The sequence below is a fragment of the Cynocephalus volans genome, chromosome 17 (assembly GCF_027409185.1).
Source record: "Cynocephalus volans isolate mCynVol1 chromosome 17, mCynVol1.pri, whole genome shotgun sequence".
Taxonomy (NCBI): Eukaryota; Metazoa; Chordata; class Mammalia; order Dermoptera; family Cynocephalidae; genus Cynocephalus; species Cynocephalus volans.
The window spans coordinates 41,687,844-41,703,152 of NC_084476.1; the positions used below are offsets into that span (position 1 = coordinate 41,687,844).

Sequence of the window (15,309 nt, forward strand, 5' to 3'; positions counted from 1 at the left end):
TTAAAAAGAGATAGAAAAAAGTTAGACGCTGGGAAAGATGAAAGACTGCCTGTAGGTTGGGCAGTGAGAGTAAAGTAGGAAGCCCAGAGCAGAATAGGTCAAATTTACCATGTGGTAACATAGCCAGACTGATGTCTAAGCCAAAGGCCTGATCACCAAGGGCAAATAGCAGGCTGCTGAAATGAGAGGTTCTTGTCTCTCTTCTTCCCAGGAAATAGAAAGGATATAAGGCCAAGCTCACTGAGATCCCAGGGCTAAGGTCCACTGGGAGTGTGACAGCTGCCAGAACTCATATCCCCCCACCCCCACCCCTTATACAAGCCATTAGTGTAGACAGCAGTAAGTCGAGCCCAGGAGAAGAGCTTATTTCAGCTTCCAGGCCTCACTAAAGCAAACGGACAATTTCGTATAGAGTCTGGTCTTCTTCCACCTATATTCCTAAGCTCCCTTGGCTGCCCCAGAGTCAGACCTGGTCTTCATGGATTCCCATCTTGTCTTGTGGTTTTACTTAGCTTGGGTTCCTTGAACCCCTAACTCACTGACAGTGAGTACACGTGTATGAGTACACTGACACTGAGTCCACTCTCTACATTTGATAAGCTCTATGTAACAAGAGAACTCAGGGCAGATTACACATCTGGGTCACCATTTTGGTGAATCTTATAGGCCCTAGAACGAGAAGTTGAAAATTGAGGCACCAAATAATTTAAGGAAGAAACAGTTAAAAAAAAAAAAAAAAAAAAACCACAAAAACTTTTTAAAGGTTTCTGCTATAAGGAAAAAAAAAAAAAAAAACAACCAGCAGCAAATATTTCAAGCAGTGTACAGAGAAGAGAGAGAGTTCCAAAGCTGCCAGAGCTCTTCAGAGAACCAATAGCACATGCTTTTCAGGCAAAAGAAACTTAGTACTAGCAGGTCTGGGGCTTACTGTTTCTCCTTGTTCTCCACCTCCAACAACTACCCTACCTATCCTGAAGCAAATGAGCTCCAGAAGGGATACAGAAGTAAGCTGCTTAGCTTTGGACAGAGGTGTTTTGGGAGAGCTAAAGGTGGGAGAAGTTAGGAAGAGAATGAGGCAAGACAGGATAGAATAGAGGGAGATAGGACAGGGCTAATGAGTAATGGAAAAATGAGCAAGAACTACCCTGGATCATCAGTTGGCTCAGATGAACTTTGGATTTAAGACCCTTCTCAGGTTGTCTATGTTCTAATCGAGCCTGGGTGCCTACTGCCCACGGCCCCCATTCCATCTCATCTGCCTCCTATCCTGGAGAAACTGCAAGTCTCCTAATATTGCTTATGGGCAGGGGTAGATGCAGGGGTTAGGGGTGGGCATGGGGACAGCCCATCCCTAAATCTCCATATCCTACCAACCAGAATTTATCTTCCCTTTGGAAACAGCCACTGTACTGGGCAGATTCTTATTTACTACCCAGAATCAGATATTTGCCAGAAACCACCAGGCTTAAGAAAACAAAGTCAAAAAAATCCTTTAGGAGACAGTCTCAGATCATGTGCATTTCCTGTGCTCAGAGGGGACGATATGTCTAGTCTGCAGAAGCCTGCACATACAGCAGGCACACAGAGCACACTGAAGGAGGGCGGGCTGGTGGTGGTGGGAGGAGGTCTAGACAAATCACCTACAGGACGTATATTCATAGACACAACTTGTGCCTGAAGGAAACACAAAGTAAGCATGGATCCTATGTTTACGGCTTCAGAACATATGCACAAACTCATTTGGGAAGGATACACAGAATTCACTAGGGCCTGAATCACAAGCAAAGCAAAGCCTCACTGTCTTTAAGAGCCAGTGCTTGCAAGCACAGAGTATTAGTATACTATACATTCAAGTGGCTTGGAGGAACCACACAATAGGTCTACGGAAACTTGTACTCACAGAGAGACCAGGAAGCCTGCTCAGAAGAAGAAAGCACATTCACATTTACGGCCCCAAGCAAGAGGCACAAAAAGCCTATATTAACTCCTACTCTCAAATACAAAGTATTCATGCATGCTGGGCTCAGCCAGGGTTTACAGCATGTGCCAGAGTTTGCAGCAATAGGTAGAGAATGGAAACACGTTAGGCAGAGTAGGAGAAGAGGAGGGCAATCAGTGCCTGGGGTAGTCAAACTGAGTACAAGTGTAAGCACACACATGCTACATTCAATGTGCACCCATGCCAGCACACGCACATTCTCACTCTGTGCTCCAGAGACGTCTAAGGAGCACACATAAGCATGGAGCACGGACACAAACTGTTTCCCGAAAAAACAGACTATCTGCATGAGCCAAAGCTCAGAGGCACAGAGCATGCACACATGTACACGCCCACACACAGTGCTCGGGAGGGAGGGATGAAGAATAAACAAAAAGGGCCCAAAGGGCCACAAGGACAACCTGAAGGGCTCCTCGCTTTCCTTCTGCAAGGAGAGAAAGAGTAGGAAAAAAAGAGCAGAATGGTTAGTAGATTCAGTCCTATATCAGGAAACCCAAAGAAAATGCCAGCTAAACCCAAAGGACACAGAGGAGAGGGAAAGGTTCCTCTGGGCAACTGGGCAGTTCACAGCCAGCTGACTGGCTCCCAGAATCCTTATAGCCTGTATTTGCTGGTCCCTGCTTTTTAGTTTGGAACATCCCATGGGCAACTTAAACCAAAGGACAAAGTCTACCTGGAGATTCCAGTCCACCCTTTTCTCTTTTCCAAAGTGGCTACATCCAGGGACAGGGCTGTCAAGGCCATAAGACCAGCTTTATTACCAAGGACCACTCTAACAGGCTATTATCCAAAGCTGGCTGAGCACAGAGTGAGTTTTCTCCTCAGAAGCCACATGAGCTTACTCTGGATCAGGGATAGGTCTTCAAACCCCAAAGGCCTGGTGGCCAAACGCTTTCCATTTTGCAATGCAAGCTTGGCCCTGCATTTGCCCAGCAAGACCTAGCCTATTTTCCCAGACCCTGAATTAAGTTAGGCCAGGGTAAGGCCTGGAGTTAAGGCCAGGACCAGGATGCTGAACATACTGTGGGGCATCAACTGGCTGCTGCCCCAACAGTGATCTGTCACAGTGATCTGGATGATAAAACATGACTCAGGCCTGATTATTTATCAAACTCTGAACAACATTCCAAAGGAAACAGACAATTCCAGAAGGACCCAAGTAAGCCACAACAGGAGAAGAATAAAGTTTAGAGATTACTCCTTTCCTACTTGTCAGACTACATTGCCTTCAAGGCCACATATAAATAGGCCCACAGGCTTCCTTCTCTAAGGAAAGTCCAACCACCTGGGCCCATCAGCTCCCCTCCACTTTCTTTTCCCTCCCTTTTAAAGACCCACAATCACATTACAAAAAAAAAGGGAGAATCCATGAAACTAATTCACAGGTTCTCAATTTTTCAAGCTATTTCTGATGACCCAATAGGCCACCTGTCCCAACAGAAGAATGAATTAAAGACTAGGAATCCTACAAAACAGCGCAGTTCCAGGAAGGTGGGAAAGATGAGACAGACAACTTCCTGGAATGGGGACATAGCTCTTCTGCATCTACATCCCACCTCCCTCAGAACACTCTGCTCCCTTTGAATAAGAAAATTAGGCAAGGACAACTTTAATTGACCCTATGACTCAAACTAGAAATGTTTCTCTCCTCTTACACCATCTTAAATACATTCTACATACTATGTCAAAGTTATTTTGATTGTGTCCTGTTCCCCGCCAGATTTCCCCATAATGCCTAAAGAATAAAATCTGATCTGTTGGCAAGGCTGTCAAGGTTCTCCATGAGCTAACCACAATCCCAATTCTCCTCTCCCACTCCCTTTCTTGACCCCCATTTATACTTCCTACAATCTAATTGCCTTGTTTCCCAAAAAGGTCACATACTCAAAACTCCACGTATTTGCTTACTCATTAATGCCATTGCATCAACCTGAAATGGCATCTCGCACCTTCTTTCCACAGAGGAAAATCCAATTCCTCCTCCAAAGAACAGTTTTGGGAAACCTTTCCTGATGCCCACCCAAGCAACGGTAATTAAGCCCTTCTAGTGCCCTAAGTTCTGTTCATCCTTCTCATTGGTATTTAATATGACGGATGCCTTGACAAATCCCACCACTGTACAGATGAGAACCACAGCAAATAGATGCAGATTTTTAACCTGAACTGGGTCCTCAGTGTCTCTTGACAAGTCTCTCCCATTTCACTAGTCAGCTCTTCCACTTCTCAAAGTAGTTATACCTAACTGTTAAGTCCCTACTTTACCCCAACACATTAACAACTGCCTATTGCATATCACCTGGATATCCCATGCTTAGTTCAAATTCAACATGTCCAGGGGGCTGGCCAGTTAGCTCAATTGCTTAGAGTGCAGCCTTATAATACCAACGTGATGGGTTCAGATCCCTGTACTGACCAGCCACCAAAAAACAAAAAAAATAAAAATTCAATATGTCTAAATACTCACATATCTTTCACCTCTAAACTCCTCCTCCTCCCTATATCTGAGATCTGAGACCCCCAGTCAGACACTGGATTCCCCCCTCTGTCCATCCCATCACTATCCAGTCAATCACCCAGCCCTATATATTCTATGTCCTAAATATCTCTGGCATCCATTCCTGCCTCTCTGTTTCAAACTATCATCGCCCTAGTCCAGGATCTCATCACTTTTTTTTGTTTGTTTAATTGCATCAGTGGCTCCCCCATTCCTTATTATAGCACATAAACTGCTTCAATATTTATACTTTCTCTACCATTCTAGCTTTCCTTTCCTTTCACTCCTTTTCATAGAGGCCCTATATTCAAGCCTTACTGAACACTGTCCATCACATCTGTGACTCTGCACACCTTCCTCCCATACCTCTCAGGACTACTGGGTGGGCTCAGTCTCATTCTTTAAAATTTAGCTCAAATATTAATGCCTCTTTGAAATTTCTTTACCTGCCTTCCTCTCAAAGGCAGAATTAAGTGCCTCTTCACGATATGCTCATGATACCCACCCTTCTATGTGCACACTTCCTTAAGAGTATGTTATCAATACAATGTTTCATTATAGTCATCTGTATAAATATCTCCCTTTACACTTCTTTAACTGTGAACTTCTTGAGAACTTCTTGTGGGCAAGGATTCTGTGAACGTCTTGAGAGTAAGGATCGTATATTTTATTTCACTTTTGCAGCCCAAGGGCTTAGCACATCCCCTAGCATTTGCATGCAGTAATGGGAAACTGCAACTTTCAGGACTTAAGAAACAACAGCTTTTCTCAGAAGGTGTCTCTTGCCCAGTACAGAGAAGACACAGGTCGCTTAATCAGTACCATTTTCCAGACACTGAAGAACTGCTATATTAGCTATATTCACTTTGTCCCACCCACTGGACAAATATTTTTTAAAAAACAAACAAAAACCAAAAAACTCTTCTTATTAAGAATCAAATTTCCTATGTTTCCTAACTTCCTTAAATGCCTTAGGATTCTTCCACTCAGATTTAGTTTTCAGTTTAAGTTATAAATGTCTATAGAACAACTGCTTTGCAGAAAAATCTCTGATCCCTAAAATAATCTCACTCTTCCAAACAGTCCATTTTATGAGAAAGTGACATACCTCCTTCATCCTCCCTCCTCCCAATATGCCCAATAAGACCATCTTAACTCCATTGTAATTGGGAGTCAAAAGACTTGACGCACTGAACTTATTTGAGACTAAATTTCCTTATCTGTAATAAGTGGATAAGAACAGCTACCTCCCAAGGTTACTGCAAGGATTCATTTCTTCAACAAATACTTATTAAGAACCAACTGTACACTAGGCACTGTTCTTGGTTCTGGTAATGCAGCAGTGAATGAAACAAACTCCCTGATCTTGAGAAGCTTTTATCTCATAGGAGGAGCAAGATGGTGATAGTAGCTAACATTAATTGAACACATACTATGTATCTGACATCTTATTTGAGTAAGCTCATTTATTTCTCATAATAGCTCTACTGGGTAAATACTATTATCTCTACTTTTTTGTTGATTAAACTGAAGATCGGAGAGTTAAAAAACTTGCCTAAAGTCACAGTATGTGGTAAAGCCAAAATTCAAAACAGCCATTCTGGTTCCAGAGTCTGCTCTCAAAAAGAAATAAACATATGCTACATCACGTGATAGGGACTCTACTGAAAAATTCAGGTAAAAAAGAAAGATAATGCCCCCTGATGATGGTGTTAAGAGTTGCTACTAAAATTTATAAAAGGTAGTCAGGGAGGTATCATTGATAAGGTGACATCTAAGCAGAAACTTAAAGGAAATGAATAAAGAAGTCATTCACAGTTCTAGGAGAAAAGTATTTCAGGCAGAACATAGAGCAAGTGCAAAGCCTGAGATGAGAGAATAATTAGCATAGAGGAACAGCAAGTTTGCAATAAAGTGCCAGTTCAAATAGGACTCTATAGGCCCTTATAATAATTATATATATAATAATATATAATAATTTTCATTCTGAATGAGACAGAAAGTTACTGGAAGGTTTTGAGCAGAGAAGTGTTATGCTCTGACTCATACTTTATAAGGATTACTCTGCAGTGGGGAGAACAGACTATATGGAACAAGGGTAGAAACAGGGAGACCAGTTGGACTACTGCAATAATCTAAACAAGAGAAAATGGTGACTTATATAAGGATGATAGTGGTGGAGGGGGGCTAGCCAGTTGGCTCAGTTGTTAGAGCATGGTACTGACAACACCAAGGTCCAGGGTTCAATCTCTGTACCGGTCAGCCGCCCCCCTCCCAAAAAAAAGAATGACAGTGGTGGAGGTAGAGATAGTGGTAAGACTCAGAATATTTTTTATAGATAGAGGCGGCAGTAGAATTTACTAATGGACTGGATGTGAGTTGTGAGTGGGAGAAAAAGAGAAGTCAGGAATGATTCTATGGATTTAGGCCTGAGTAGCTGCAAGAATGAAGTTGCCACTTGCTTGTAAAAAAAAAAGACTATAAGAAAAGCATGTTTGGCAGCGGCTTTGGGAGAAAGACAAGGAGATGGTTTTGGATATGTCAAGTCTGAGATGCCTATTTATATCCAAATGGGGATGTTAAGTAGATGTGGAGTCTGGTGTTCACAGAAGATGTCTGGGCTGAAGATATAAATCTGGGAAGGTTTATAAAACTCATGTGTTTGAAAGATTATCACCTAGGAAGTGAGTATGAATTAAAAAGTCAGGATTGAATCCTGGAATGCTACGAGGTTGGAGAGATGAGGAGAGACCAGCAAAAATGATTGAGAAGGAATGGCCAGTAATGATGGGAGAGAACCAAGACAGAGAGGTGTTCTGGAAGCCAAGTGAAGAAAGTGTTTCAAAAAGGAGAAATGGAGGCATCAGGATAGACTAAAGATCAAAGGAATAGAATTAACTAACTCAAAATGTATCGCAGACCTAAATATAAGAGCTAAAACTATAAAACTCTTGGGAAAAAAAAAATAGGGGTAAATCTTTGTGACCTTGGATTAGATAATCGTTTCTTAGCTATGACACCAAAAGTACAATCAACACAAGAAAGAAATGGATAAACTGAACATCAAAATTTAAAACTTTTGTGCTCTACATCATACACATTATAATATTTATCATTAAAAAAAAAACAAACCAGAAAATAAGTATTGCGGGCAATGTGGAGATATTGTGACCCTGTGCACTACTGGTAGGAATGCACAATGGTGCAGGCACTGTGGAAAATGGTATGATGATTCCTCAAAAACTAGAATTACTGTATGATCCAGCAATTCCACCTCTGGATATATACCCAAAAGAAATGAAAGCAAGGACTCAAACATATTTTTATACCCATGTTTATAGCAGCATTATTCACAATAGCCAAAAGGTGGAAGCAACCCAAATGTTCATTGACTGATGAACAGGTAAATAAAATGTGATATATACGTACAACAGAATGCTATTCAGCCTTAAAGAGGAAGGAAATTCTGACATATTCTACAACATGGATTAACCTTGAGGATATTATGCTAAGTGAAATAACCCAGTCACAAAAGGACAAATATTGTGTAATTCCACTTATATGAGGTACTTAGAGCAGTCAAATGCAAAGAGACAAAGTAGAATGGTGATTGCCAGGATCTGAGGGGAGGGGAAAATGGGCAGTTAGTGTTTAATGGATGCAGAATTTCAGCTGGAGAAGACAAAAAAGTTCTGGACATAAATGTTAGTGATGTCTGCACAACAATGTCAATGTATTTAATGCCACAGAATTAAACATTTAAAAAATGTGAAAATAATAAATTTTATGCTACGCATATTTTACCACAATAAATATTTTTAAAAATAAAACAGCAAAAAAATTTTATACTTCAAAGGATACCATCAAAAAATTGAAATGATAACCCACAGAATGGGAGAAAATATTTACAAATAATGTAACTGATACGGAACTTATATTCAGAATATATAAAGAACTTTTACAACTCAAAACTTAATTTAAAAATAGGCAAAGGTTATGAATAGACATTACTCCAACGAAGATATAAAAATGGCCAATAGCACAGCCTTATAACACCAAGATCATGGGTTTGGATCCCTGTACTGGCCAGCTGCCAAAAAAAAAAGAAAAGAAAAAAAAAGAAAATGGCCAATAAACTCATGAAAAGATATTCAACATCATTAGTCACTATGGAAATGCATATCAAAACCATGATGAAATATCATTTCACACTAACAAGGAGGGCAATAATCAAAAAGACAGATAATAACAAATGTTGCCAAGGATGTGGAGAAATTAGAAACCTCCATACATCGATGGTGGGAAGGCAAAATAGTATAACCATTTTGGAAAACCATCTGGTGGTTCCTCAAAATGTAAATATAGGGCTGGCTAATTAACTCAGAGAGTGGTGATAATAACACCAAGGTCTAGGGTTCAATCTCTGTAACTAGCCAGCCACCAGAAATTAATATATAAATAAATAAATCATTTTAAAGTCACATTAAAATGTTAAATATAGACTTAACATATGACCTATTTCTAGGTGAATACCCAAGATAATTTAAAATATTTTTCCACATAAAAAACTTGTACAAAAATGTTCATAGCAGCATTATTCATAATAGCCAAAAAGTGGTAACAATCCCCCAAATGTCCATCAATTGACGGATAAATAAAATGTCTATCCAATGATATTATTCAGCCACAAAAAGAAATGAAGTACTGATACATGCTACAACACTGGTGAACCTTAAAAACTTCATGCTAAGTGAAAAAACTCAGACACAAAAGGCCACAGACAGTATGAATCCACCTATATGAAACACCCAGAATAGGCAAATCCATAGAAACAGAAAGTAAATTAGTGGTTGTCAGAGGTTGGGGGCAAGGGGGTTTGGGAAGTGACTGCTAATGGATAACAGATTTCTTATGGAGTGATGGAAATGTTCTGGAATTAGATAGCGGTGTTGGTTGCATAACTCTGAATAACTAAAAAACCCACTTGATTGTACACTTAAGGGACTTTAAGGGTGAATTTTATCATAAGTGAATTATAACTTAATAAATCTGTTATAATAAAAAGAAGGAAGTGATCATCAATTGTGTCAAGTTGCTGGTTGACTGATTAAGGACTGAAAATGAACCATTAGTTTGGCAATATGGTGGTCATCTAATGGCCTTGGCTAAAGCTATTTTCATGGAGTGGTAGAATGGAAGAATTGAATTTTATACAATGCACACAAGACTACCTAAAACAGTACCTGGCACATACCAAAAAAATAAGTAAATAAAATAAGATGAAAAATAAAAACTAAAATTAATGATAAGCTGCAATAAGCTTAGGCCCTAAAAGGTCTCAAGCAAGGTAGTGAGGAAAGCTGATTTCTCAGATGCTGTGTGGTGGTAGCAGTCTCTGTGATACTGATTGAGTTTCCCAGATTAGGGTGACTGCTCTAGCAAAGTCTATTAAAGGAATGTGTTGGTAAGAGGCTGGCCTGTTTGCTTATTCTGCTCTATACAATGGTGGGGGAGTAAGGCCTGAACCTGACTGCCACCACTTTGTGTCCCCTCCAACACTGCCTCTGCAGCCCTCAGGCCAGACTGAGTCTGGGCTAGGACCCAGAACTGTGGCTTGCTTTCTTATTGGTACTTCAGAAAACCTTCTGACATCATCACTGCTGCTACCACCACCTGCTACCACAGGTACTGCAGTTCCTCCATTGTCCAGCAGGATGTCAGCCCAGAAAGGGAATTTTGCAGGTCAGGCACAAGTGTCCCCAGTGCTCATGCTAACATCAGCTAAAGGTTTAAGGAGGTTGTAAGGAAGTATTGGTCTGATACTTGTTATTTCAATTGTTGCTGTAATGAAATGATTTCTAAATGCCTGGGGAGAAGAAAAACAAGCTGCAACATTAAGAGGAAAAGAGAAATCCCTTACAGCTGAGGAATTATAGAAAGCTTCTTGGAAGAGATAATGTTTTGGCTGTATGATGAAGAATGAGTAGATTTTTGCTAGGCTGAACTGGTGAACACAACACCTTAAGTTAGAAGGAAGCATGTATATGTGAATATGCTGAAAACAGAAAGTTCCAGACAAATTTGTAAGACTGCAAAGTTTCCTTTTGGGAGGTATATAGTGAGACAATGGGAGATAAGCCTGGAAATGGAAACTAGAGACCAATTACAGTGACCTTGAATGCCAAGTACAGGAATCTAGACATTTTTTTTCCTTTGCAGCTCTAGGGATATTTGAAAGGACAGTGACAGAATTTTTCAATTTTTAATGTTACGACTTGGTATTATATCATATGACTCGAATTCTAAAAAGTGTAAGAGGGTATACAGTGGAAAAATCTCCTTCCCATCCCATTAGTTTTTCACCTAATACCTTTCCCCATTGGGAACCACATATCAAGTTTTTTATGTATCTTTCATTAGATATTCTATACATATACAAGCAGATTCTATGGGTGTGTATGTATTCTTTCCCTCCCCTTTTTATACAAATGAAAGCATCCTACACATACTGTTCTGCACTTTGCTTTTTTCATATGTCATTATATCTTAGACATCTTTACATTTCAGTAAAGAGCTACCTCCTTCCTTTTAGCTACATGGTACTGTATTACATTGTTTGGACATGCCCATAATTTACTAAACCAGTATGTCTTAACAAACATTTAGGTTGTTTTTTATCTTTGCTATTAAAAACAATGCTTCAAAAATAGCCTTGTACATATGTCACTTCCACATGTGAAAATATACCTGCAGGATAAATTCCCGGAAGTGGTTTTGAGGGCTCAATGGGTATACATATTTGCAATTTTGATAAAATTTGCCAATTGCCTTCCTTAAGGTTATCCCAATTTACACTACCATTCCACCAGCTATGTATGAGTACCTGTTCCCTCACACCTTTGCCAACACAATATGCTTCATAATTTTAATTTTGCCTTAGGAAGATTAAGCAGTTTATATGCCTAAGAGAACAACCCCGCTTACATTTAAAACTGGATGAATACAGCATATGCTCTTTGGATAAATTTAATTTTGATTGGGAGAAGTAGTTTTAAAGCTACATATCTCCACACTGCCTAGAAAAATGTTCTCTCATTTCTTGTAGTCAAAAACCATTCCAAGTCTGGCTGGTTAGCTCAACTGGTTGAGCATGGTGCTATAACATCAAGGTGAAAGATTTGGATCCCTGTACAACCAAAAAAAAAAAAGTAAAGTTAATATTTATTTTTTAAAAAACATTCCATCCTCCAGTTCTGAGCGAGCAGCCCTTTGCTGGAAAAGGAAGAAAGGGAATCTGACCTATGGAGGGCAGAGTCAGGCTCTTGGGCAGGGTCAGCACTATAAGCAGCTCCTGGATGCTCCAAGTCAGAAATAAGGTTCTGTGTTGGCAAGTCTGGGACTAGGAAGAAGACAGGTCAGGGTAGGGAAAATTTCCACAGTGGCCTATGAGGTAGAGAAGCCCCATTAGTTGCTGAGGAAATGGAAATCTCATCTTGGCAAGAAACCCATGGAGAGTAATTTTAACATGCAACACAGAATTCTTTCTTAGCACTTCTAGTGCTTGTTGGCACCTATGCCTCATTCCCTACTCCTACCTCCCACTCACACACCTACTTCACACCTGAATATTCTAAAACTCCTGCAGCTGCAAACTACTCTGCCCAGATGTTCTTTCCTCTTTTCAAAAGGAACTTTCTATAGCTCCCCCCAATACATTGGAAGCCCCCTGAGGGCAGAAACTTCTTTCCTGATGCTTTAGAACACTCTTTCCTCTAATTCCCACAGGATTAGTTTAAGATCTAGACTCAAGAAATTTAGGCCGATTCAAGCTTTGTATACCCCACCACCACCCCCCAATCACCTTGCACAACTCGCCACCATGCTGGGTCTCATGCCGGCCAGATGGAGGCCACACCTAGCCAGGGACCCCATTAAATAGAGACTCAGAATACCTGAGTGCTTGTCTTCTACTGAGAGATGGTTTGCCTCATGTACTAGCTCGTACAAAAGTTTTTTCTGCCTCAGTCTTCTCTCTCTTAGAACATTTTTAAAGTTGCTGATGCACTTGTTGAGGTAAATGGTCTCTGCACACACTTGCTCTAGGCTTAGTCTGCCCTGCTTAGGAGATTCGGCATTGGAACAAGTCTCACTTCCCAGACACGGAGCCAGAGCAAAACTTGGCAATGAATATGCAAGGGGTGAGTTATTAGAAGCAAGAGAGAAGTTGCTTGGATCTTGAAGCATTTGATGTCCCTGTGTAGAGATACCCACTCCACCAGAGACCACACTGAGCAAGCTCTCACTCCCCTGACTCCCAGGGCTCTCCTTGGCACCCCCCAAACTCATTGTCCCAAGAAGCCGATCACTGTTCTCTGACTGGGAACCACTCTCATTGCTTTCCAGGTCCTCAGGACTGATGGACCCACTGTTCTCCAGCTTCTGCAACACACCCTGCAGAGCTGAACGAAAGTGGTGAATTGCTCGGCCCAGTTTACTTGTGTAAAACTTGATTTCTGCATCTTCATCCTCCTGAGAGCCACCCAGAACACAAGAGGATTTATCAAGGACATCCTTAAGGACCTGAGCAGCACATTCCTCCTCTTCATTCAGGTCAATATGAACCATGTCACTGAAAGTCTCAGGCCCTATGATAATTTCCTCCATCATACTGTCACAGCTCAGAGTTGCAAACCCTCTAGACTTGTCTGCCAAAAGGTCTTCGAGCTGCTTTGAGCTCAGAACATTAAATCCAGCTTCACAGCTCAGGAGCTTGTCCTCTGCATTTATTCTCTCTGTCTTCAGCAATCCAGACAGTGACAGGCAGCTGCTGGCCTCACTTTTATTGCTGCAGTCATATTCTGTTTTTACTACTTTACACGCTTCAAGTTCTTGGCTGCACTGTTTGAAACACTGGGATTTCCCAAAATCCTCCTCTTTTGAGACTAACACCAGGGAAGATTTCCCAAATTGATGAAGGGTAGACAGAGAACCTTCTCTTCCTGCTGGTTCACCACAGCTGCCAGTGATAAATTGGGATGTTCCTGATGTTCCTTTTATTTCATCCTGTAACTTAGACACATCACTTTGCTTTGCTAAATTGAGTAGGAAGCTAAGGCTCTGCTGTTCAAGGTCCTGGTGGTCTCTATGTTGATTCTGAGCCCTCATCTGATACTGTTCTTTTATGGGTCCTCCATCCCCTGTTTCCATTTGAAGAACTGGTTCATCCTGGTTTAAAGAATTCCAACTATGATCCTGAAGTTGTTGTTGCACAAATGATATAGACTCCTTTTGGGGATTCTTATACCCCTGTGGCCAGCTTGGTTCTTCTCTGGTGGCAATCTGGACCCCCACACTCTGCAAGAGAATGGATTTCTGCAAGATGAAGTCTCTGTGCTCTAGATGGGCAAGCTTCACAACAGTAGGCCTGGGGGCAGGGGTTTTGCCTGCCCTGTAAGCCTCCTTGATGTACCTGTTACTCTGCATGCCATTAACACAGAGGTGCTTGGCTAGGAAGCTGTCCACCAGTTCCATAGTATTTTCCCCATCTTGCTCAGGAAGTCCATACAGATATAGAATAGCTTCTTCAATGGGTCTGTCCACATGGGGTTCCTGGGCCTTTCCCCCCACACACACCTTGGCCAGGGAGCTGCTTCCCATCTGCAAGCCTTCTATTTCACTCAGTACTGAGTCTACACAGCTAGAGACTTCATCCACTGAGCCCCGGACTTGGCTCAAGTGCTGCCGCAGCTCAGCAATCTCAGTCTGAAGACAGCTGATGCCTTGCAGTTCTCTGATGATATATTCTACCACATCCCCCAAAGGCTCTTGCTGTTCACAGCTACAGCCTTGTCTGGGGCCTCTGGACGAAAGGGGCTTGGCTTGGTTCCTCTCTGAGGGCTCTCGACAGCTTTTGGTAATGCTGACAGATGAGAGGTCCTGAGAACCAGACCCTGAAATATAGGAAGTGGAGCCCAGAAGATGCTGGCTCTTGGTCTGCTGCCCAAAGGTGCATGGCTGGGCCAGGTTCCCATCTCTGTCTCCACCCATGGCTGAGGCTGCTGACCCATGGCAAGGAGGCAGGGAGTTGTCTTCTAGTAAGGATCCAGCAGGACCTGAGGACTTGCTCTTGATGCCACACACAGTCTCTGCCTTAGCCTTATCTGGGGAAAGCCTGGAGGAGGGTCCCAAGGTGACCATGATTTCTTCCTCACACTCTGGCAACAACCGCTTCATTTTCTCCCTCAGTGTCTGAAGGGTTCTCTGCTTCTTCTTATTTCTAGTCAGGATGTTTAATAAATATTGCCTTGGAAAGCAATAGCCTGTTCTGCTCTTTCCAGTCTGCTTCTAGTAATTATTGCTGGCTGATGCCTTGGGCTTAGACCACAGTGCTGCCTGGAACGGCCCCATGTGTGGCCTCCAAACCTGGCACATGCACCTGGATCTTGGCTTGACTCTTATCCTGCAGCTAGTGAAAAAGGAAAATAGTGCACTCAGGTCAGAAAGCAGCAGGATAATTCTAATTTGAATCAAGCTGTCAAGCAGGAATAAGAATGTTACCTTCTAAGATTGTAGGCCTTATCAACTCTGAACTGCCTCCCGACTCTGGCCTTAAAGGCTATAGGCAGTCAGGCAGTCAGTTCTCTCTCCTAGGCTTCCCATTAGAGTACTGATGTGAAATTAAATCAAGTCTTTTCTGTTCTGGGCAAGCAACCAAAGGTATCAGTATTGAGACAAGCTACTGGGAGGTAGATGGGGTAAGGTCAATGAGTGACTCCTAATTTGAACCTTCACAAAATTCAGCATTAGAGTCTGGCTC

General features: G+C 41.7%; 1 protein-coding gene across 5 annotated transcripts in view; it reads right to left on the minus strand.

Annotated features, from left to right (window-relative positions):
- UNC13B (unc-13 homolog B) overlaps window positions 1-15,309 on the minus strand; it is a 228,380-nt gene that overhangs the window by 35,051 nt on the left and 178,020 nt on the right. For 2 of the 5 annotated variants that reach the window (XM_063081609.1, XM_063081608.1), the window contains exons 1-2: window positions 12,446-14,726; window positions 2,401-2,423 (exon numbers count right to left, since the gene is read on the minus strand). The exons of the other annotated variants lie outside the window; for them this stretch is intronic. In XM_063081609.1, coding sequence (XP_062937679.1) covers window positions 2,401-2,423; window positions 12,446-14,726 — 2,304 coding nt within the window. Of the gene's footprint in view, window positions 1-2,400; window positions 2,424-12,445; window positions 14,727-15,309 lie in introns of those variants that run through there. 5 annotated transcript variants of the gene reach the window in all.